Source organism: Leptidea sinapis, chromosome 17 (assembly GCF_905404315.1).
Source record: "Leptidea sinapis chromosome 17, ilLepSina1.1, whole genome shotgun sequence".
NCBI lineage: Eukaryota > Metazoa > Arthropoda > Insecta > Lepidoptera > Pieridae > Leptidea > Leptidea sinapis.
This window is the reverse complement of record NC_066281.1, coordinates 5,172,675-5,196,230: the sequence shown is the minus strand read 5'-3', so window position 1 is coordinate 5,196,230 and position 23,556 is coordinate 5,172,675. Positions and strand designations below refer to the sequence as shown.

The window sequence follows — 23,556 nt, the reverse complement described above, 5'->3', positions numbered from 1 at the left end:
CCTACATGAATAAAGTTATTTTGATTTGATTCTGATTTTATATGTATAGAACCTCATTGGTTGCAACTATCAGATACATAATGGACTGAATAACATTTCGATTGTTATCTTTCAGGCCGCCCAAGCGCTGTGGATGACAATCTTGAGATTCACAGGCGATTTGGCAGAACCTAGATATCACACAATGGACCGAGATAACACGTCAGTGATGTCAAAAGTGACAGCAACACTGGGGAGGAATTTCATAAGGTCTAAAGAGTTTCAAGAGGCACAGATGATGGGTGTCGACCCTGATGCCTATCTTAACAAACAAAAGCCGAGATCTATCAGACATAAGCTGGTCTCGTTGACATTGAAGAGGAAGAACAAGCTGGGTGAAGATGTAAGGCGGAAATTGCAGGTAAATAATTATATTTTGTTATTAAATTATGTGTCAGATTTAGATTTGAATTTGTCAGAATCCGATCCAACTAGACACAGCAGGCGAAATCGCAAAGTGCGGAAACTAATACTGCAAAAGTGGGCGTACTCGAACTTTGCTAATAATTGAAACTAAAATGCCGGGTAACGTAGTAAAACTTTGTAAAAATAATACTACTGGAAATAAGAAAGACGCTGTGATCACATATCAACAGTAAGTATTTTTTATTTCATCAATTTCAATGTAACATCACAATAACACGGAGCGTGTATAAGTTACTAAATTTGATAGATGCCATTGAGTGTCAATATGCCCCTCACACAAGCATCTTTACAAATAACCAATACACACTACATTATTAAGTTGCCGTAATGAAAAAGCTATGTTCTTAGATAGTACGGTATTTAGTAGGAGCGCAACGGAGACCAATCCTCCTCCTTCCTCCTCCTCCATCCTTAGATTAAGGATTAAAGGCATAATCCGTATTAGCAGATCCAACGAGATATTACCATGATTTTGAGTTTCCCCGATATTTCAACGTTATTTGGAACATCTGTCTCACGGATTACTAAAGTTATGTGAAGATATATCTCCTCGTCTATATCGGTTTCATTTTCAAACGTAAATTAATCATGAACTACTATACTAAGAGTATCAGGAAGGGTTTGGTAATTCGCCCTCTACTACTCATGCATACAATTGGATTACTAGGCCAATTCGGGTTTTCCCTATACATTGCCCTCTTTGATTAGGTTAGATCTCTTGGAAGTGGCGGATATTACGTAATGGATGGAGGCAATATCTAGTGTCTATTATCTATTATTATGGGTGCAAACGGGCAAGAGGCTCACGTGATGAAAGGCAGTGAGGCAACCGCCCATGAACATCCGCAACAGCAGGAACCAAGAGATGCGTAGCTGGGCTTTAAGGTGGGGGTATGCTCTAAACTTGAAGGTCCCTTAATCGTATTGATTCGGGAAAACTGCAGCCGGTAATTGATTCCACAATGTGGCTGTGCGAGACAAGATGATTCTCGAAAACGCGCGGTTGTAGTATGCCAGACGTCAACGTGACGCGGCTGGTATTTAGCATTTGACGTAATGTCCGGTGGTGGAATTCGGCTGCTAGTGTTTACCCTAACAAATCTTCTGAGAACACCCCATAATAAATTAGGTAGAAGATACAGAGAGAACCCACATCTCTATGCAACACCCAAGAATTAAGCTGATCTGTGATGACTTGAGCGTATTGTTATGTGTATTATTATGTATGTTGTTATTTATTATTGTATACATTGGATGAAATAAATAAATATATCGTAATGGTATTGGCTCCATACAAATATGTTATAATAATAATAATATAATTTGCAGGATGAAGAATACACAGCAGACAGTTATCAGTCATGGTTGGAGTCCAGACCAACTTCTAACTTAGAAAAGCTTCACTTCATTATCGGTCATGGCATTCTTCGAGCTGAACTAAGAGATGAGATATATTGCCAAATTTGTAAACAGCTGACCAACAATCCATCGAAATCATCACATGCTCGTGGATGGATATTATTATCACTCTGCGTTGGCTGTTTTGCCCCAAGTGAAAAATTCGTCAACTACCTCAGAGCCTTCATAAGAGAAGGACCACCTGGTTACGCTCCATACTGTGAAGACCGTTTAAAAAGAACATTTAATAATGGCACAAGAAATCAGCCGCCGTCATGGTTAGAATTGCAAGCAACAAAATCAAAAAAACCCATAATGTTACCAATTACTTTTATGGATGGTAACACCAAAACTTTACTGGCAGACTCTGCCACAACTGCTAGGGAATTGTGCAATCAATTGTCGGACAAAATTGGATTAAGAGACCAATTCGGTTTCTCCTTATACATTGCGCTCTTTGATAAAGTTAGTTCTCTTGGAAGTGGCGGTGATCATGTAATGGATGCGATATCGCAGTGTGAACAGTATGCCAAAGAACAGGGAGCTCAAGAGCGAAACGCTCCATGGAGATTATTCTTTAGAAAAGAAATATTCGCACCTTGGCACGATCCTACTGAAGATCAAGTTGCCACTAATCTTATTTATCAACAAGTTGTTAGAGGCGTGAAGTTTGGTGAATACAGATGTGACAAAGAGGAAGACTTAGCAATGATCGCGGCGCAACAATATTACATTGAGTATAACCAGGATATGAACAATGAACGTCTGTACACCCTTTTGCCAAATTACATTCCAGATTATTGTTTGACTGGGGTTGATAAGGCTGTTGACCGATGGAGTGCTCTAGTAGTTCAAGCGTACAAAAAAAGTTACTATGTTAAAGAGAAAGTTCCTGCATATAGAGTTAAAGAAGACGTGGTGAGTTATGCTAAGTTCAAATGGCCTTTGCTGTTCTCTAGATTCTATGAAGCGTACAGAAATTCTGGACCAAACTTACCTAAAAATGATGTTATTATTGCTGTTAATTGGACAGGTGTGTATGTTGTTGACGACCAGGAGCAAGTACTGCTCGAGTTGTCTTTTCCAGAAATCACTACAGTGTCAAGTCAGAAAACCAATAAAGTGTTTACGCAAACGTTTAGTTTATCTACAGTGCGCGGCGAGGAATTTACTTTCCAAAGTCCAAACGCAGAAGATATTCGCGATTTAGTTGTTTATTTCTTGGAGGGCCTGAAGAAGAGATCAAAATTCGTTATAGCTCTACAAGACTACAAAGCGCCTGGTGAAGGGTCTAGTTTCCTTACGTTTCAAAAGGGAGACCTAATAATATTAGAGGAGGATAGTACAGGAGAATCGGTATTAAATAACGGTTGGTGTATTGGCCGCTGTGAAAGAACAATGGATAGAGGTGACTTCCCTGCTGAAACTGTATATGTACTGCCTGCTTTAACGAAACCTCCACCTGATATATTATTATTATTCTGCCAAGAAGGTGCCCAACATGGTCGACGAGCTCCCACTAGTACATTCAACGGAACAGACGCGAGAGATAAGCCTCACACACTATTAGAATATGCGCTAGATCACTTCAGGCTACCACCAAAACGAACCACTAGCAAGACATTAACACTGTCTTCAGCTAAAAGAGGTGGCGCTGAAGAATTGTGGCGACATTCAAGAGATCCTATCAAACAACCTTTACTAAAGAAACTACAAGCCAAAGAAGAACTTGCTGAAGAAGCATGTTTTGCTTATACTGCTATACTCAAATACATGGGAGATCTACCTTCCAAGCGTCCAAGAATCGGCAACGAGTACACAGATCATATATTTGATGGACCTCTCAAACACGAAATACTTCGCGATGAAATATACTGTCAAATAATGAAGCAGTTAACGGAAAATAGAAACAGAATGTCAGAAGAAAGAGGATGGGAATTGATGTGGTTAGCAACGGGCTTGTTTGCCTGCAGCCAAGGGCTTTTGCGAGAATTAACTTTGTTCCTAAGAACTAGAAGATATCCAATCGCTCAAGACTCACTTCAACGGCTTCAAAAGACATTGAGGAACGGTCAGAGAAAGTACCCTCCACATCAAGTAGAAGTGGAAGCTATCCAGCATAAAACAACTCAGATATTCCACAAGGTTTATTTCCCTGATGATACTGACGAGGCTTTCGAAGTAGATTCATCTACAAGAGCGAAAGATTTCTGCCAAAATATAGCGCAGAGATTGAATCTTAGATCTAGTGAAGGGTTTAGTTTGTTTGTTAAGATCGCGGACAAAGTTATATCAGTTCCAGAAGGTGACTTTTTCTTCGATTTCGTGAGACATTTGACGGACTGGATAAAGAAGGCAAGACCGACACGGGATGGAATTACTCCTCAGTTCACATACCAGGTAAGGACATTATTGTTTACTTTCTTTAATTGATATGAATAGTAAACTTAAAACATTATAAGACTGGTAAATTGCAAAGAATAAAAGTTTTGCACCATAAATTGAATATAATGACTATGAAAAACAAGACTTTGAGACCATAAGGTTCCATATCTAAAAATATACAAAGCACCAAAAATGAAAACAGTATCAAAAAGAAAAAAACCCAGGCTATTTAATTATAAATTTTATTCTACGATATATATAGGTATATTGTAATTAAATTAAGAATAAAAGGGCGCTGAGTTTCTTGCGTCCGTTCTTCTCAGGTCTTATAAATCGAATTGATTTACTTTTAAAAAGATATTTCAACGACATGATTAGTTAAAATATTCTTAAATTATTGCAGATGTAGCGCTTAGTTTCGAGAACTTACTTATTTGTTTCTAGGCTGGCACCATGTAAAATTTTTGAAATAAAATTTGTATGTAGGTACCTATATTTTTCATATCTGCGCATTTTTTTCAAATTGATCAATTTAATCTCTTAATCTCTTTAGGTGTTCTTTATGAAGAAGCTATGGACGAACACGGTACCGGGGAAGGATCGCGCTGCGGACGTGATCTTCCATTTCCACCAGGAGTTACCAAAGTTGCTACGGGGCTACCACCGCTGCGGGAAAGAAGAAGCGTCTCGGCTTGCCGCGCTGGCTTACCGCGCTCGGTTTGGAGAGAACAAGCAGGAGTTGCAAGCAATACCGTTAGTATTTTTTATTTGAATTAGTATCAGCACGAGCACATAGCTCACTTCATGTAAGGCGTTCGTTTTAATGTAATGCAGGAAGGTAATGCGCAGTGGCGTAGCGTGCCTTTGCGGGGCCCCGTATAACAATTTGCTTGGGGGCCCTAATGAAGGGTAAAGATTTCTCACAAAACAAAAAAAAATTTGCATAAAATTAAAAGAAATATTTATTAACAATTATAATAATTATCTTTCTGTCACTTTTTCCAAAATTTTTACAAATAATTCAAATTAGATATAGACTCTCCTTGCCTTTTTTTCAGCAAACAGATTTATTAAAAAATCATTTAAAGCTGATGTTGACTTTAGTTTTTCTAAATTTTCTGCCTCTATTGGAAGTTTTTGTTAATTTTGCAATTCAACTGTAATCCCGTCGGTACTCCTATAAAAATATACAATCACAATAAATACTTAACAAATAAATGTCACTTGTTGATATCGTAGGATTAGACTCTGTTTGACTATCAGTCGTCAGCAATGATATTTTATACAATAAAGAGGTAGATATCGCACTAGCGCGCGCAAAATGTTGCAGACAAATTCAGACAATTGTCGTAATTTCATTTAGTCGGCTAATAGCAGCGAGCTAAGCGGAACGTTTTCGTGGCGTGACAATAATAATCTAAAATGCCAACCTGTGTGTTAAGAAAATGTAAAAACTATGTTTGCAAGATATATAAGAGTGAATGTATTTCATACCATACGAAAGTATATAAAATAACGTCGTATTTTGTATTTTATCACGATTTTATTTGTTATTTACAAATAAATCTCGAATTATTAACGTGGTGGTTCGAGCAAGATAGAGATTATGATGTCAACTGCAGCGCGACATGGACAAGATATGTCTTACTAGCTGACCCGGCAAACGTTGTTTTACCATATAAAGTATAATTCACGCGATAGTTTTATAAGTAATAAAATATTGCCTATATTATAGCCTGTACATCATTTTGTTCTATTGTCAATAGTTTTTGCAGCGCACGCAAAAATAGGTTTTCGATTTTACACCTTGTGTTACAAAATAGCAATTTTATTACGGATCCCTAATTTTGAAAAAAAAACATAGCCTATAGCCTTCCTCGATAAATGGACTACCCAACACTGAAAGAATCATTCAAATCGGACCAGTACTACCAGAGATTAGCGCGTTCAAACAAACAAACAAACACTGCAGCTTTATAATATTATATAGTATAGATAATAAAGGTGGTATAGAATGAGATTAGTAATAGCAGGCTATTTGATATTTTATTAGAACTTAATCTTGGAATGTATGTCACGTACCAGGAGGTCTACTCGCAGAATCGACAACGACACATTTGGAACGATACGATAATACTCTGAATATACCGCAACTACCCTGTCTGCTGCGGGATGATCGAGGTAGTATATTTTAGGTCAATTTAGGAAATGATGTAAAAAAGGCGTTGTTGCAGTGAATGTAAGACGAAATTTAATATTTTTTAATAAACAAGTGCGTATAGCTGAACTATCAAAATACAAAAACAAGTTCTAGGGTAGGTAGCGGACTTAGACAGTAAGTGCTATCTGCTTGCGTAGGAGTTTTTTCAGTAACACTGCCCTTTCGGTAAATCCCTTGCTAACTGCAGAAGAATCAATGGATCATTTTCTGTTTCTCGCATTATCTTATTGTAATAAACCCACAACAAAAATACATTCATAAATAATATAATATACAAGAAATAATAATTGTAAACTTAAAACTTTTTGGGAGCCGTCGTTAGTAAAATTGTAAAAATAGAACCCTTTTTGTTAATACATTTCGGTTTTGTTTTGATATGACTGTATGTTTTTTATTATTTTATCTACAAATAATTTATATGATCAATATGGCTATATATTATAATCAATATTTTTTTTTAAATCAATAACACCTAATTTACCTAATTTAAATGTAGTTTTACTACTTTATAACTTTTATTACATGAACTCGTGAATGAATCGTATTTTAGGCATAAATCACGGTGAAGGGGAAAAGTCATATCTGGTGAATGATTCTGTGTTTTTGCTATGCAAATACGAAGCAATTAGAAAATTAGACTTATCTCTTTTTCACTTGCGATAGTTGCATTTCCTATCCTTCTTTGACGTGTAATCGTAATATAGTGTGCAATAGCAATGTTAAATTATTCATGTGTGCGTTTGTGTATCATTTACAAACACCGAATGTTGTCTAGGTAACCTGTATCTGTATAATACTATCATTGGTCTATTGTATCATAATAATATCATTGGTCGTCAGCATACATTATTGCAACGTTCATCATAATGCCTTAGGGCAAAGGTAAGGCTCACAAAATACGTAAATTAAAATTAAACAATTTGTTATGTATTTTAAAGTGATCAATATTTTATGACGATGCGTTACTCGAACGGTTAGCTCAGTTGGGAGAGCACTGGCACGGAACGCCAATTTAATTTTCAAAGAAAAAATTAATTTAGTATGAAACGTGCTGTGATTTGACATAAGTTTTGAAATAGTAGTGATTACAGTATAGCGATTGGCGACGAAGTATTCTCAGGCTAAGTTTGAAAGCGAACAGTTGCTTAAAACGTAGTGGATTTGGGTCTCTCCGTTTTTTACAAGGTTATAGCCGTCATCTGTCAATCTGTCAATGACTGCACGTTTCATGCAATCGAGTGAATCGCTTTTTTCTCAGAGAGTTTCACTAGACTGGCTGTATCACTACCGTATGTGCGCTAAAGATGACATAATACTTCCTTCTCTTTCACTCACATACACTACAATGAGTACGTTGACTTTGACAACTAGCGTTTAGCTGACGTTAGGATGGTTTTCCTGTCACACAGATTTCCATCCGCGTGCGGAACTAAACCACATGCGTTTACTCCGAACGCACCTGCCCACACGCATGGAAATGTCCCACCCGCAAACAATCCGCGCTCCGCGTGCGTGCGTCACGCCTGATACGAAACACGTGCATAAATAATAGGATTCGGGTGCTGGTACACGCTCACCAGAACCGCACGCGGATGAAATTCCGCGTGACAGGAAAACCGCCCTTACGAAAATCAAAGGTCTAAAGAAGATATCTAACAATTTAAAACCAACACAATTTATCTTTTACCATCACCTCAAAAATGTTGGGGTTAAATAAAAGAAGTACCTACCTAACGAACATTTTCAGAATCACCACTAAAAGACTATATGTAACCGTTTCCAATTAGGAAGAGTTAGGAATATATTGACAAAAACTTTATTTACTTACTTGTAGCACATCTGAAAAGAAGTGGAAATAATGTAAAGATACCGCAGATTGGGAATGGTGCGACCGCCCTCAGGCTATTAAATAATAAATTTTATTGTACGATTTTACATTGGAACCATATTTTTATTAAAAAAAAATCCGCTGAGTTTCTTGCAGCCGTTCTTCTCAGGTCTGAGAGGTACTTTTTGACTTTCAATAAGTGATATCCTATTTGAATTTGAGTATCAGGTATTCTGCTGATACGGGTATTCTATTGGAGTCAGGTAGTCTTTAACTAATCGACTCTCAAAATGTTTTCAGGCAAATGATCCGTGAATTAGTGCCAGCTGACCTGATAAAGCTACAAAGTTCAGCCGACTGGAAACGCGCCATAGTAGCCGCGTATAACCAAGACGCGGGCATGACCCCCGAAGATGCCAAGATCACTTTCCTCAAGGTTATATACCGGTGGCCCACGTTCGGCTCGGCGTTCTTCGAAGTAAAACAGACTACGGAACCCAATTATCCGGAGTTGTTGCTCATCGCCATAAATAAGCATGGTGTTAGTCTGATTCATCCACAATCGAAGGTATGGTTCCTTTTTTTTTCAAGGCAGAATAATCTCTATCACCTTCAAAAAAAGCGCGTAACTTTCTATTAAGGCCAGCAACGCTCCTATGATTCCTCTGTGTTAGTGATCTAAAAATTACTTAACATCAGGGGATCTGGTTTATCCTCCTCTTCCATATAAAATGTATCAATTAAAACTATGACAAAAATTGACGTACAATACACAACTGGACTCATAATCACGCTCAAAAATTGTCTAAATTTAACAAAGAGAGTTAGGCAGAGGCCTACGCGTCTATTAGGTAGAGTTTTCGTTCAGTTGTGTTTCGACCGCGCTTTGAATATAGCGCCACGCAATAACAAAGTGTGCAGTGAAAAACTGTCCAAATAACAGCATATTCAAACTTAAAAAAGATGTTGTGTTGTATTTCAGGTAAGTATTTAAATTAACAAAATTTTCTAAACAACTCGACATTTTTAATCGTTTTGCTAAATTATTAGTTTCGATTGCTAAAAAAAATGTTCTTGCCTCGTGTTCGCGTCCATCTCGCGCGTGACGGTAGTGTTACTACTTCTAATGAGCTTATACAAATAGACTTTGAACATTACTGCTACGAAATTAGGTGTTAATTAGAATGAAGGTTTTAATGTTATCTATATATGTTAACGTACACTTTATACAACGCCGCTCGGAAATTTTTTGATGACCTTCATATAGGCGATTGGAAGTCTAGTTGGTATTGTACGTCAATGATGACAAATGAGTAATACGAATCACATAATTAGTTATTCACTTATTTTCAGGATATCTTGGTGACACACCCGTTCACAAGGATCTCGAACTGGTCATCAGGTAACACCTACTTCCATATGACGATAGGCAACCTCGTGCGAGGCTCCAAACTCCTGTGCGAGACCTCCCTGGGATACAAGATGGACGACTTACTTACCTCCTACATATCGCTCATGCTCACCAATATGAACAAACAACGTTCTATGCGCGTTAAATGAGGCGGGAATCCTAACGTAATATTGTCTTGTATTCACGGATTGAAATAAAAACTCTTTGAACGGATATCTTTTTAAAAAGTAAGGCCCCCGTTCAAGTTGTTTTTTTTTTCTAAAGAAATAGGCAATGACAGTCAACAGCTTAAAATTTTCGTGTATGGTTTTGTATTGTTTATGTTTATGATCAATATTTAAATCAAAGTCCGCTTATAAATATTATTGATGATGCTACAGATAAACTATTAAGTGATATATCTCAAGAAGTTTTTAAATTAATTACACAAATTTATAGAATATAGGGTATTTAAAAAGGGGATCAATATAATATTATTAAAACAGAAAACTTGAATTCATATTTTTACTAAGTTATAGATTGAGCTGTAGCTTGAAATGGGGACCAATATTTCTACAATAATTTTAATGTTTTTATAAAATTTACAAACATGTCCGTCCAAGAATTATTTAAAAATATTTTTTAAGTCTCATCAACAAATGGCGTATCTATAGGTATCCTGTAGGTATCTAGATATAATCAACTACAAAAATGATATGTATTAATACTAGGACAAAGTTAAAATATATATCAAAATTGTGCAATAGTTGTTATCCTATGTCGTCCTGTATTAAATAATTACACTCCTGTGATTCCTGGTTTCTATAGAGTAAGGGCGAAGGTTATCCCTTGTCATGTCACTCAGGTGACCCGTACTAGGTGATCACTGTACTAGGTACCTGCTGTACCCAACTGGAAAAAATTGCACATTAATAAAAAAATTGGAGTGAAATTTACTCATGCCTTTTGTAATGATTAATTCCTAATATATAATTAAATTTTATATAACATTATCATATAATTAAACTTTATAATTTCAGTAACAATAAAACCCAAAGTAAAACTCCAAAATAGTAATACTAGAATTATTTTTAATCATTTTGGAACTCCATTATATATAGCTCTATATTAGCTATAGCTTCTATCTAAATCAATCTTAATGTAAATAAAGTTGGAAGAGATTTAGAAATAACCATAGGCCTAAAGATTAAATTTGAATGATAAAAAAATAATTAAAAACATCAATGTCTGGAATTGAAATTTAATAATAAAATACAGTTGAGCCTATATGATCTACGACCGTTGCCCGACAAAGCGGGAAAAATTGAAAAAAAAAAATCTTAAAAGATCAAAAACTTTTTTTATTTCTATTTTTATTATTAGAAAAGGAAAATGGAATTGATGAAAGATGACATGAGATAACTTGATTGGACTGTTTTGTAAAACAAAATACTTAAAATAAATACCAAATTAAATAAAAATAACGACAAGGCAGTAAGGCCCCGGGCTTTAGTCTGTTCGCAAGTACGAATAAAAAAAAATTTAAACGTTTCTCAGAGTAATGGATCAGACTACAATTCGCTTAATAATTAATTCAATACAGTAATATTTTGTATTTTTATATAAATACCTACTTAACATATGCAATCAAGATCTGTTAATATTTAAATATATTTATTTGGTTAAGGTGTAGCATGTTATGAGAGAGTATGGTAACGTGGATTTTGTTAAGCAAAATACGTTTATGTTAATCTAGTTATAAAATACAAATTATAATAATAATAATTGTGTAATGCATAAACTATTATTATATATAGCGTAGCTTTGCCCTGTTTATAATAATAGTATTTTACGTCTTATAGGACAATAGGCTTTGCAACAAATTTAAACGCATATTTTTGTTAATGAACGGCATATGAATTAAGTCTTAACTTTTATATAAAGCTTATATTACATAAAGCTAATTAAAAATGTAACTTCGTGATTAAGTTCATACTCACAATATTATACGGAATGTAACAGTAAATCTAAGGCAGAATTATCTGCTCTGCAATGTTACTTATACAAAAAAAAACTTTATTTCTTAGCATGATAAGCTGTAACGCAAACAACTGTATTTTTTATCAATCTACTTTCGATTACGCGCGAAAATGGGCTGCCGATTATGACGTCGCGCTTCAGAACGACGTGGCGTCATTCATGTTCTCGTAATTTAGACTTATTTTATTAAATATACCTATTTTCAATATTTATATCAAATCTGGGTCATTTTGTAGAATCCTTTCGATTAACATTTTTTCTTACAACCATCTATTATTTAATTCTATAGTACTCTGTCTTTATTGCCATTGTCTACAAACGCATCAAAGTTTCGTAATGATGAATGATAGTTATTTTGTACACGACATACATGCTTACGGTTTCGTATTTCTTTGTTGTGGTAACTATGTTTTTTGTTTATTAAGTTTTTAAGCTTACCAAGAGTAATCCAGAGCATTAAAACTTATTATCGGCATTATTCTTGAAGGGATATATTTAAACGTGTCATATTAACCAAAAACTCTTCAGCCCATAAAAGCGCCGCTAGAAAGTAGTATTGCTTCGCAACAAATAATCTGATTAAATTATGTTATCATGGTATAAGATAGAAGGGTATTTAATGTTTGCTATAGCCTTAATGAGTTGTATAATATATTATATTTAGCTGTATAAAGCGGTTTTGTAATGCCATGTGTCAATCTGTATACAGTATGTTATAATGTTCGCTGTTTCGCTTAAGTAAAGCCTTTTGTGAGTGGTTGTTAACAAGAGTCACATTTCGTTGTTTTTCATTTTAACACCTACCTACCTATCCTTATGTTATATATTTTATCCTAATAATATACAGTTTTCGCGTGAGTTGAATGCAGTCGGGCCTGAGGTAAAGAGCGGGAACATCTGCTCCCGCTCTCCTATAGGCGTGTTTATGCTCAAAGCTCTAAGGAAGCTTCCCAATTAGTTACAGAGTACAACGTGGGCACTATCCGATTGCAGTGATGGTTTGGTGGGGTATTAGCTATGAAGCATACTTTTGTGAAAAAGGTATCAAAACATCAGCACAAGTGTATCAAGATAACATTCTTGAGAGGGTAGTGAAGGCCCTTAACAGGACCATGTGCAATAAACAAGAATGGTCACTCAAGTGACTCGGCGCCGGGTCATAAAGCTCGGTCTACGCAGTCTTGGTTGGAAACGAACGTTTCGGACTTCATCAGAGCTGAAGACTGGCCGACATCTAGTCCCGATCTTAGTCCTTTATGATTTACGGTCAGTTTCAGAGAGTACGGCTTGTTGTAAACGCCATGATAATTTGGAGTCCCAAAAACAATCCGAACGATTGCCAGTACAGAATTTTCCCAAGGAAAGAGTGCGTTGCTTGCGATAGCTGGCCTCAACGTTTAAAGGACTGTATTGCAGCCAATGAACACCACTTCGGATAAGCTTTTCATATTTTAAATTATTTTATATTTATGTATTAAACTAAAACACTGCGTTACTAATAAATGTTACTTGCAGTAGAAAATTATATTTTTTTTTTGTTTGTCTGAATGATGATGACTCGGAAACAAATAACATTTTTGTAAGTATTGAGCAAGTCTACCAAGAAGTGTCGAGTCATACGAACTACCAATTTGGCCTGGATACAATACTATTTACATATAAGTAGGGGAACCTTAGCACTATGTGTATAAAGGCCATTTGGCTGGTTTCAAATATTCCCACAATGTTAAATTCTATTTTCTAGTGTATTCTGTACGTCACTTCTGACTATTCAATGTGAAAGTAGTCACTTACTGCCACTAAGCCGGTGTTTGGTGCTATCGACGTTAAAAAGTTTTTTGGGGAATAAAGTAAGTATTTTTCATTTCTCATACTCGGAAAGTAATGTTGTTTTGATCTGATTATTGGGTGGAAAATGCTGTTTCCCTCCATAGAGAGGGAAAAACTCATACAAATTACTTCCAACCTAAGGGCCGGAATGAACATTAAAAATAGAACTGCTGTGAAGAGTTTTATGTAAAAAAGAACTAATTAGAAAAAAAATACTGCGGCCATGTGACTTTCTAAACAGCCAGTGTGAACTTAGCGCAAACTTCTTTGAGCCGAATAAGCCGCAACAATTACGCGGTAAGTTCCATATTTGAAATTTGAAAGTCGACATAAATTTTCGGGATACTAATCTGTGCTTAGATAAACAACTAGTTTTATTTTCCTCATATTCAAAATGAAAAGTAGAGTGTTTAAATCGATTAAAAGTATCAATTCCTACTCGGACTATAGCCGACCTCGCTGCGCTCGGGCGTCTAAATACCTCGGGAATTGATTCCTTCGACCCTCGGTTAACAATCTACTATTTAATGTGCTTTGAAGTCTGATAGTTTTAAACGTTTTTAATAGTCACTGAACATTTACACGCCATTGGTTCTTTTCTTTAACTAGTATTAAAACAACCATAAAGTTACGAGATAAGTAACCACAAATTATTTGAAATCCACCGTTTTGTTGAAGTTGGAGTAGTGATGTACCTCGGTTACTGTCAATCAATTGTACATTGGTCAGTCGGCAGGATACATTTAGATGTTTTACTTGGGTCAGAATATTTTCACATTCACGTAATACAATATTCCTAATTAAATATAAAAGATTTTGTCTCCTTACAAAAAAGAAACTTTGAATATCTTTTTGTTCATAATTTGTAAGTTTTTTTTGTTAAATATGTTATTTAAACGAATAAAACGGTTTTAGATAAGAATAGTAATATTTTACATTATTTTCCCCCAATTCCTCAATGTGTCCTAGGTACACCTAGTACTAGCCTACCTAGGTACATAGGGTATGTTGTACCTTGGCTATAAATCCTATTTTTCGTTTTAATGATTATCTAAAACACATATGTAAAGTATGAAATATACATTTTTGCTTTTTTGGTGGAGAATACTGAAATAATGGACCTTTCACATTATACAAAAATGGTTTGAGTACAGTTCGTCAAATATAAATTAAAATAGATATCTAAAAAAATCTCTCCTAGGTACAACAGGTATTTTATTTTGCGGATTCACTGTATACCCTTTACACGTCTAGATAGACTGTGACAGCTGTAAAAACGTCGAAAAAAATTGAGGTTAACCGTTAACCTTAAATTTTGAGCAATTCAGGTACACTATCACAAAGTGGTCTACAAATGGCGAGTGTAAGATGTAGCTTGTCACGCACACCAATTTTTTTTTATGAAAATAGGGGACGTGACGAGCAGGACGTTCAGCTGATGGTAATTGATACGCCCTACCCATTACAATGCAGTGCCGCTCAGGATTCTTGAAAAACCCAATAATTCTGAGCGGCAATACAATTATTGCGCTCGTAACCTTGAGACATAAGATGTTAAGTCTCATTTGCCCAGTAATTTCAGTAGCTACGGCACCCTTCAGAACGAAACACAGTAATGCTTACACACTGCTTCACGGCAGAAATAGACGCCGTTGTGGTACCCATAATCCGGCTTCCTGTGCAAAGGAGGCTCCCACTGGTGGATAAGTAATAAACCTGGCCTATTTTCAGCAGTAAGAGGCTCTATCTAGACGCATAAATTATCTAATATTAGAGATTACCTTATCTTACCAGTGGGAGGCTCCTTTACTTAACATGGACAGGGCGTATCAATTACCATGCTGAACGTCCTGCTCGTCTTGTCCCTTATTTTCATAAAAAAAAAAATTTCTTCATTCACGCCAAGAGTATGTCATGATAGTAGGTTACACAAACTTAGGTATTATACCAGCTATATCTTACCCGATTGACTTTAACATAACTGTTATGAACATAGATTTACAATATACAGGGTGGGCCAAAAGAAGTCATCCGAGCTTGTTTGGCTCTTTTTTTTCTAAATGAAAAACTTCGATTCTGTTTTTGTATGTTTATTTGAGCCTTTAGAATTGTATTGGTCAATTCGAGAAGATGATATCGGCCAAATGGGCGCCGTCGCAATTAATTGCCATACGGGCTCGTTTCATGGCATTTTTCATCACTTCAGCAATAACTTTGGGCGCCAGATTCTCGCACTCGTGTCGAATATTGTCCTTGAGGGTTGCCGGCGCACTCGTGTCGAATATTGTCCTTGAGCGCTGCTGGAGTAGGTATCTGGCTTGTTCAAATAAACACGGGACTTCAAAAAACCAAACGAATTCGCGCTGCGCCAACACCACAGACGAATTAATACGCAAGAAAATAGACACAACTATTCCGCTTTTTTGGGGAGTGTACTGCTCCATGGCTTGTTCACTTGTATTCTGCATATGTCTAGTCCATAAATGTCAAAACAGATTTGACATTGGCGGCCATTTGCAAAAATGAGAGCATTTTTCAACAGGGTGATTTCTTTTGGCCCACCTTGTACTAGCGTATAGACAAAAAACCTGCAATAGACAAGAACATCTCTAACGGAGACATCAAAATAGAAAAGCAATGCGAATCTATTCCTACTGTAACAGATTTTGATGAATAACTCGTTAACAGTCAGCCACACTTGTCATACACTCGTATTAGAATGTTAAACCACTAGTTTACGCACACATTGACACATCAAAATTGGTAACCCGTTATTGGGCTGCCAGGTAATCTATACGATAGTATATTGTAAGGGTTGCATCATATTAGCTATTATAAGTAGGGTTTAAGTCAAATTTAACGTTAACAGTAACACTGACTTTAACATAACTTTGACTGCGGAATGTGTTTCACCATCATATTCCTTGTCATAGTTAAATGTCAAAAAGTGAAATATAAAGTCAATATCGAATATTTATTTGAACTTTTGACAGGTCGCTAATTAACTTACGGCCATATTCAATAACGTATCTCTAGTTACGGATACATTGCTGTCACCGTTTAATGACAAGATATCTATCCATAGTTATGTCCAATATAGTTATAGTCCTATGCTTTATGTCGATATTATAATAATAATAAGTTTTTATTAAAGGCAAAATTACCCAGTATACATATTATGAAACAAATAAGTTGTAATATTCTAATAGGTAGATTATATAAAAGTAATGATATTCTAATACATTATGTAAAAATAAAAATGTTATTGAAATGTAAGTAAGCGTTAAAGGATAGATTTGTCTACCTCTAGTAAGTTAAACTAAGGATAGATAGGTTATTGAAAACGGCCCTTAAACAATAGTTTTACGTATTCAAATGATTTCCGCAAAGTAACGCCTACTTCAATAAATTTTCAATTTGCTTTACCGCCATTCCCAATATTCAGTCTATTTCTTACTTGAGATAAAAATCGTAACTATCGTTGACTTTTCTGTCCCAATAAACTTATCGAAGGTAACTCACCTTATCCGTACACGCTGTCTGTCAATGGGACGACATATAGCTTACCTACCAGCGATATAAAGTTTGTATGGAAATTGCAATTCACGCGTCCCAATATAAGGCGATAAGAATAACTTATCGATTATATTGGGACAGCTTCAGATTATTGACAGCTAATTACTGACAGTAGAAGGTAGTAAATTATCTCTATCTGTAGATAGTATATTGAGAACGGTCGTTAATCGGCAAAGACTGGAAGGTGACGTCATTTAAAAATTTAATATGGTGCAACACATTTTTAACATTCACATTCTTAACTCGTAGTTTAAAATCTTAGAAACTTAGTTGGTGCAGCCCAGCCTTAGTCTATGATGTTAACTGTGCTATCAGTCAGTTTTAAAATCACTAGAAGACGACAGAGGAACCATAAATGCAGTGGAGATGCGGCGTTGTTGTTGTTGGCGTTAGCTGAATTGGCAATCAAGAGAATATACAGGTGTTACTACCCGTTTAAATTATCTTTGGCCCGGACGTCGATGACGTCACATCGTCGCTTTGGTACGGTGTGCAAAACAAGCATCACTAAGATATTATTATTAATAAATAAACAACCATTTATTTAACCATAGATTGATGTATAGGTGTTGCGTTGTGATTATTATTATAATAAAAAATCATTAAAAGAGTCTGAGTTAAGAAAAAAGGTATTTATTTTTCAGCAGTACTATTATATCAACACAGAATAACAGAAACTACAGAACTATTAACAAGAAAATTCAATGCGTCAACAATACAATCAAAAATTAAGGATTTTTTGATAGCACAAAAATATCACATGCACCACGGTATGAATCAATCTGCAATCGAAGCGACCTTGTGTCAAAAAGTTCAATTTCGTAATCTTGTAACACAAATTGACGGATCTGTTCGGATTGTGATGAAGTTACGATTTAAGAAAAACTATATTATTTGCTTGACATCATAGTCATCATCATATTATAGATCATAGATAACCCTTTTAATAGCAGTAAGTAGTAATATTTTAGTTTTCTTAGAAAAATATTGGTAACTTCGAGTGAGCCTCTCGTTCAAATGTCATTAACGCGCGCCTCCGATCCAGTTAACGTTCTAGGGAAATGATAGGATAAAACCAATCTAGAGCAAAACTTGGATAGGATCGAAACTAAACGTCAACGATTTTGAAATTACGAGAATAGCTCCGCTGGACTAGGGCGAGGGGGTGAAAGGGAAACGGGAGGGGGTTTACGACCCAGCGAGGTCTAGAGATAATGTGAAGTATATTATCCTTCTTATAGTTTTGGGGAAAAAGTGGCTGCGACATAAATGGACAGACAGTCATGACGACTCTATAAAGCATCGTTTTATGACATTTGGCTACGGAAACCTAATAATCCATACTTAATTAAATTGATTAGTCCAATAAAATAAACCTAATCTCAACCCATTTTTCAAGAAAGGACAAAAGATCATAATGTGGGTCACCTGATGGTATGTGATCACCGTGATTTAAACTCTCTTGTTAAAGAAAATAATTGCCTCTAACACTAGACCCTTCCTTGAGCGGTGTTTCCGGGACGATACGACATGGGTACCTTCAAAAAAAGCGCGTACACCTTCCTTAAAGACCAGCAACGCTCCTGTGATGGTTTTGCAAGAGATTGTGGGCGGCGGTGATCACTTAACAACAGGTGACCCGTACGCTCGTTTGTCCTCCTATTCCATAAAAAAAAAAGAACACGCGAATAGAGCATCCTATATAATAGAATAGATGCCAAAAATTGCGCGCTAGTCGTGTGTCCGCACTACCGGTAAGACAATTATGAAATGCCTCGCAGCAGTGATTTCCCTTTCTGAGGTTAGCAGTGAATGTGTTAATTCAGAGGAATCATAATAGCGTTGGTGACCTTAACGTACAGATGAATTCGAAAACTATTTGGTACCTACGTGGCGGGCGAGGTTCGACCCGGAGAGGCACCGTGTTCAGTCAACGGTTTCTACCAATTGCACCATTGATCCTTTTTTGGTTAGTATCATTTTTTATGTCAATGCGGGACGAGACGAGCATAGTAATTGATACGTCCTGCCCATTACAATGCAGTGCCACTCAGTATTCTTGAAAGACTCAAATATTCTGAGCAGCACAACAATTGCGCTGGTCACCTTGAGACATAAGATGTTAAGTCTCTTTTGCCCAGTAATTATACTAGCTACGGCGCCGAACCAATAATACGTACACATTACTACTTTACGGCAGGAAAAGGTGCCGTTGTGGTACCCATAATCTAGCCGGCAACCTGTGCAAAGTCTCCCACTGGTAAACGCCCTTAGTCGCCTCTTAGGCGGCCCCTAGACCTACAATAACATTGTACAATATATTTAATTGTGCAATGAGATTGAAATGCGTTTTGAATCCAAACGGTCAATTATATTGCACAATAATAAGAACTGTGCAAATTGTGCAATGTTTTCTTGTTCAGTCGGAGAATAGTTTGATCCCGAGCAACATGTCCACACAAGATTTAGCTGCAGCTGCAGCTATAGTGTTATTGCTTGTGGCTGAGCGTTAACGTAAACGAACACGTCGTTGGTCGAAAGATTTGTACACGAAAAGGCCAAAATACACTCACGAAAATCTCTTAAAAGACTTGATGTTAACTGAGGAAAAAGACTTCAAAAATTTTGTGCGACTGGACTTGGAACAGTTTCAAGTGCTACTAGAATTGGTCACACCAATAATTGAGAAAAAAAATACAAACATGAGGGAAGCAATACCACCTTTTCAACGGCTTTCAATAACGGTATCTAGCTACTGGGAATACTCTAGAAGATTTGAAGTTTCATAGTGCTATTTCCCCACAAAGTCTTTCGTTAATAATTATGGAAACCTGCGAAGCCATAATACATGTTTTGAAGAAATTAATCAAGGTAAATAAAGACATCTTTTCATTTATTTATTTATTTATTTTTTAATAAACATTTATTTATTTAGCTTTATATATTGCGACATGTCTTTAGCATAATTTTCCTGTTGAGAATTGTCCATGTTCTGCTGTATATCCTGTTGGGAGTAGTACATGTTCTGTTGGTAATGTGGCAGCTCCTCACGTGGAAGTTCAGAATTGCGAGGCGATGGCGTGCTGTTGTAATTTGTTGGAGTTGGCGTGGATCTAGCATATATCTGAGATGGATTTATTGGTACTGTTGAAGTATTTGTCTGTTGGTAATGTGGCAGCTCCTCACGTGGAACTTCAGAATTGCGAGGCGATGGCGTGCTGTTGTAATTTGTTGGAGTTGGCGTGGATCTAGCATATATCTGAGATGGATTTATTGGTACTGTTGAAGTATTTGTCTGTTGGTAATGTGGCAGCTCCTCACGTGGAACTTCAGAATTGCGAGGCGATGGCGTGCTGTTGTAATTTGTTGGAGTTGGCGTGGATCTGGTATATGTCGGAGATGGAGTTATTGTTACTGTTGGACTATTTATTTTAACCGAATTGCGATGTAAAAGACATAATTGTCCCTCCATGATAATAGCAGCAATAGCACTTTTAGCAAAGATTTGTTGTGTTGGTACCATTTTCTTTAAATCTGCAGCACAAGACAAAGCCCAATTTTCATATTTATCTGGCTTCTGTCTAAGACGGTTAACTGCAAGTTGCATGAGTTCATCATCAGATTTCCTCTTTAATTTTTTATCTTTTGTCTTCGGAACTGCATAGGATGTAGTTGGTACTTGATCAGCTTCAGTGGTTGAACTATTTTCTTGAAAAAGATAAACAATTTGTTATTTTGTTTTCAGCTACCACAAACTGCCGAGAAATGGAAAAAAGTTGCCAAGGATTTTGAGAAACAGTGGAATGCTCCTCATGTTATCGGTGCTATAGATGGGAAACATGTGGAAATAAAGAAACCTCCTGGTTCTGGATCATACTACTATAACTACAAAAAAACATTCAGTATTGTGTTGATGGCGGTTGTAAATGCTAACTACGAGTTCATTATGGTTGACGTAGGGACTAATGGACGTGTATCAGATGGAGGTGTGCTGCAGAATACAACATTTGGACAGCAATTAAAAAATAAAACTTTAAATATCCACCTGCATTGTTGCCTGGAAGTTCCCGAAAGCTCCCATACTTTTTTGTTGGGGATGATGCCTTTCCAATGTCTCAAAATTTACTGAAACCGTATAGCCAAACTGGATTAACAAAAGAGAAAAGAATATATAACTATCGGATATCGCGTGCTAGAAGGATGGTTGAAAGTGTTTTCGGTATACTAGCTACTCGTTTTGGAGTATTTCAAAGAGCATTTCCTTTTGATCCTACAAAAATTAGGAAAATTGTTTTGGCTTGTTGTTATCTACACTATTTTTTGGCGAAATCCCGTTCCTACTTATCTTCATCATTCATGTTTTGTGAAGATAACGAGTCAGGAATAATACACTCACCATTACCATCACCACAGGAATAATATTTCAGTTGACAGAATTGGAAAAAATCAATAAAAAATATTCACTGAACATCGCAAAACAAGCACGGGACGAATACAATGAATTTTGTAATAACGAAGGTGCAGTTCCCTGGCAAGAGAAAATGGTTTCGTAAAACAACTTTATGTATTTATTTAAATAAAATAAATAAATATTTACCTGTGTATAATTATTGTCCAAATTAGAATGTTCACTCTCTCCTCCCGGACTACGTATAGTAGACTGAATATCCATACTAGACTGTGAATCCGATGCGGTTTCATGAACTTATAAAAAAGACATTTCATTAAAATACCATAAAGTAGGTTGGTATATGTAGTCTGTACCAGATCCGGATTTCATCGACTGAAGGTGTTTCTTGAATTCCTTCCGGTAGTTGGTTCTCAAAGAATTGAATTTCTTCTTCACGTCATCTTTGCTTGCCTCAGGAAACATCTCTTTATATTCGGACAACAATGTTTCGTAATCAGCTTTTTTTTTATCACGGTCATAATATTCTTTGCTCTTGACATTCCACAAAGACGACAATTCTCTGTACAATTGGATACATTCAACGATAAACTCTCTTTCCTTAACTTTCGTATTATCTTTTTCTGCCATTTTAGGGAAGCGTGCGCGCGTGTGTCCTCCTTGCCGACGAATCACAGACTAAAAATATTGCGCAATACTGACCCTACACGACGCAATGGAAAAATATGGTACAATAAAAATTAAACTCGCTCAAACTTTTGTTCAATCATTGCGTAATCTTCAATATTAAGCCTAATCGGTCAATTATATTGCACAATTCGAAATATTGTGCAATATAATTGATCATCTAGGGCTGACATTAGGACACCCTTGGGCCTGGCACTTACCTTTCTTTTTATGCCCCGGGGAAGCACAGGGCACAGTCCATGCATATACCTAAACGACATACTAAATCTGCAATTTATAACTAATAAGATTTGCATTAAATCATTGTTTCTTCATAAAAATACCCGTCATTTAAAATATCATACACTAGTGTTACCCGCGACTTCGTGCGCATTACATGTGTTACCATATTGGTGTTTCAATGCTGACACATGCATAATATAATAATAATATACAAAATAACTATATATCTCTCATCGTTAAAGCAGCTTTCCTAAGATTTTCTCCGACTTAATTTGCAAATCCGACTACCATGAAAAATCTTAATTTTTCGGGTTTATAATATAGCCTTATGATATTCACAAATAATGAGGCTTTTATTGATGACAGGTACCCCCTACAACCTCACAAACTTTACCTACATAAATAAGCGCCATCGAAGAAGAAATATCCATGATATAACCGTTACACAGCATTCATGAATAAATAATTTCAATGAGCAAAATTACACTTACCACCAATTAAGGTAAAAGCAGGTTATCACAAAAACTGTTAATATGAACAAACAAAAAATATATATCCGCAATAAAGTCGTGAGATTCTCCCACGAGTCAGTGCTCTATTCTAGAGACTCAGAATAATGATGCCTCCATTGTAACCAACAGCAGGAAGTCATTTATCTAACATCAAGAATATCAGTGTTTAGAACTATTTTGTGACCGATTTCTTTGCAATTTTGGCTTGAACTTCCATCATTTAGAATTTTAATAATTGTTGACGGAGAATTTATACTGAGAGATTTCATAGCTTATGAATTCTATACGTTTCATATATTTTCACCCCTCCAGCACGAAAAGGGCGTTATCGCTACGTGAAAACTCGCAGCAGAAACGCTTTTTGCTGCGAGCGTGAGGCAAAGTAATTTAAATTTCGAACCCCACGTACGACCATACATACGGGAATTACTCCGCGTTAAAAAAATAAACAATGCGATCCGGTGCGTTCCGAAACTCATTTTAGCCTAGCGTATTATCTCATTGTCACAAAAAATTATTATCTTAATTGTTTCTCTTACTATAACACTTTTCTCGCTGAAAAGTTGTATGTTTCACACGAGAGTAAATTTTTTT

The 23,556-nt window shown here is 36.1% G+C and overlaps 2 protein-coding genes across 2 annotated transcripts in view; one reads left to right on the top strand and one right to left on the bottom strand.

Annotated features, from left to right (window-relative positions):
- LOC126969198 (myosin-VIIa) overlaps positions 1-12,503 on the top strand; it is a 62,993-nt gene extending 50,490 nt beyond the window's left edge. The window contains exons 10-14 of the mRNA XM_050814516.1: positions 116-400; positions 1,795-4,263; positions 4,802-5,001; positions 8,598-8,865; positions 9,651-12,503. Coding sequence (XP_050670473.1) covers positions 116-400; positions 1,795-4,263; positions 4,802-5,001; positions 8,598-8,865; positions 9,651-9,857 — 3,429 coding nt within the window. The 3' untranslated portion in view covers positions 9,858-12,503. The remainder of the gene's footprint in view (positions 1-115; positions 401-1,794; positions 4,264-4,801; positions 5,002-8,597; positions 8,866-9,650) is intronic.
- Positions 12,504-20,035: 7,532 nt separating this feature from the next.
- On the bottom strand, positions 20,036-22,171 carry LOC126969167 (histone-lysine N-methyltransferase, H3 lysine-79 specific-like). The gene is made up of 2 exons (XM_050814486.1): positions 21,898-22,171; positions 20,036-20,667 (listed from the first exon to the last, which is right to left on the bottom strand). Exons 1-2 carry the CDS (start codon positions 22,169-22,171, stop codon positions 20,057-20,059), a joined length of 885 nt encoding a protein of 294 aa, XP_050670443.1. The 3' UTR covers positions 20,036-20,056.
- Positions 22,172-23,556: the final 1,385 nt, after the last annotated feature.

Excerpts from the sequence above, each read along its gene's own strand:
- LOC126969167 (XM_050814486.1), bottom strand. The coding sequence starts at position 22,171 with ATGGCAGAAAAAGATAATACGAAAGTTAAGGAAAGAGAGTTTATCGTT. Across the intron at positions 20,668-21,897 it reads GTCGATGAAATCCGGATCTG|ATTTAAAGAAAATGGTACCA; the intron begins GTACAGACTACA and ends CTTGTGCTGCAG.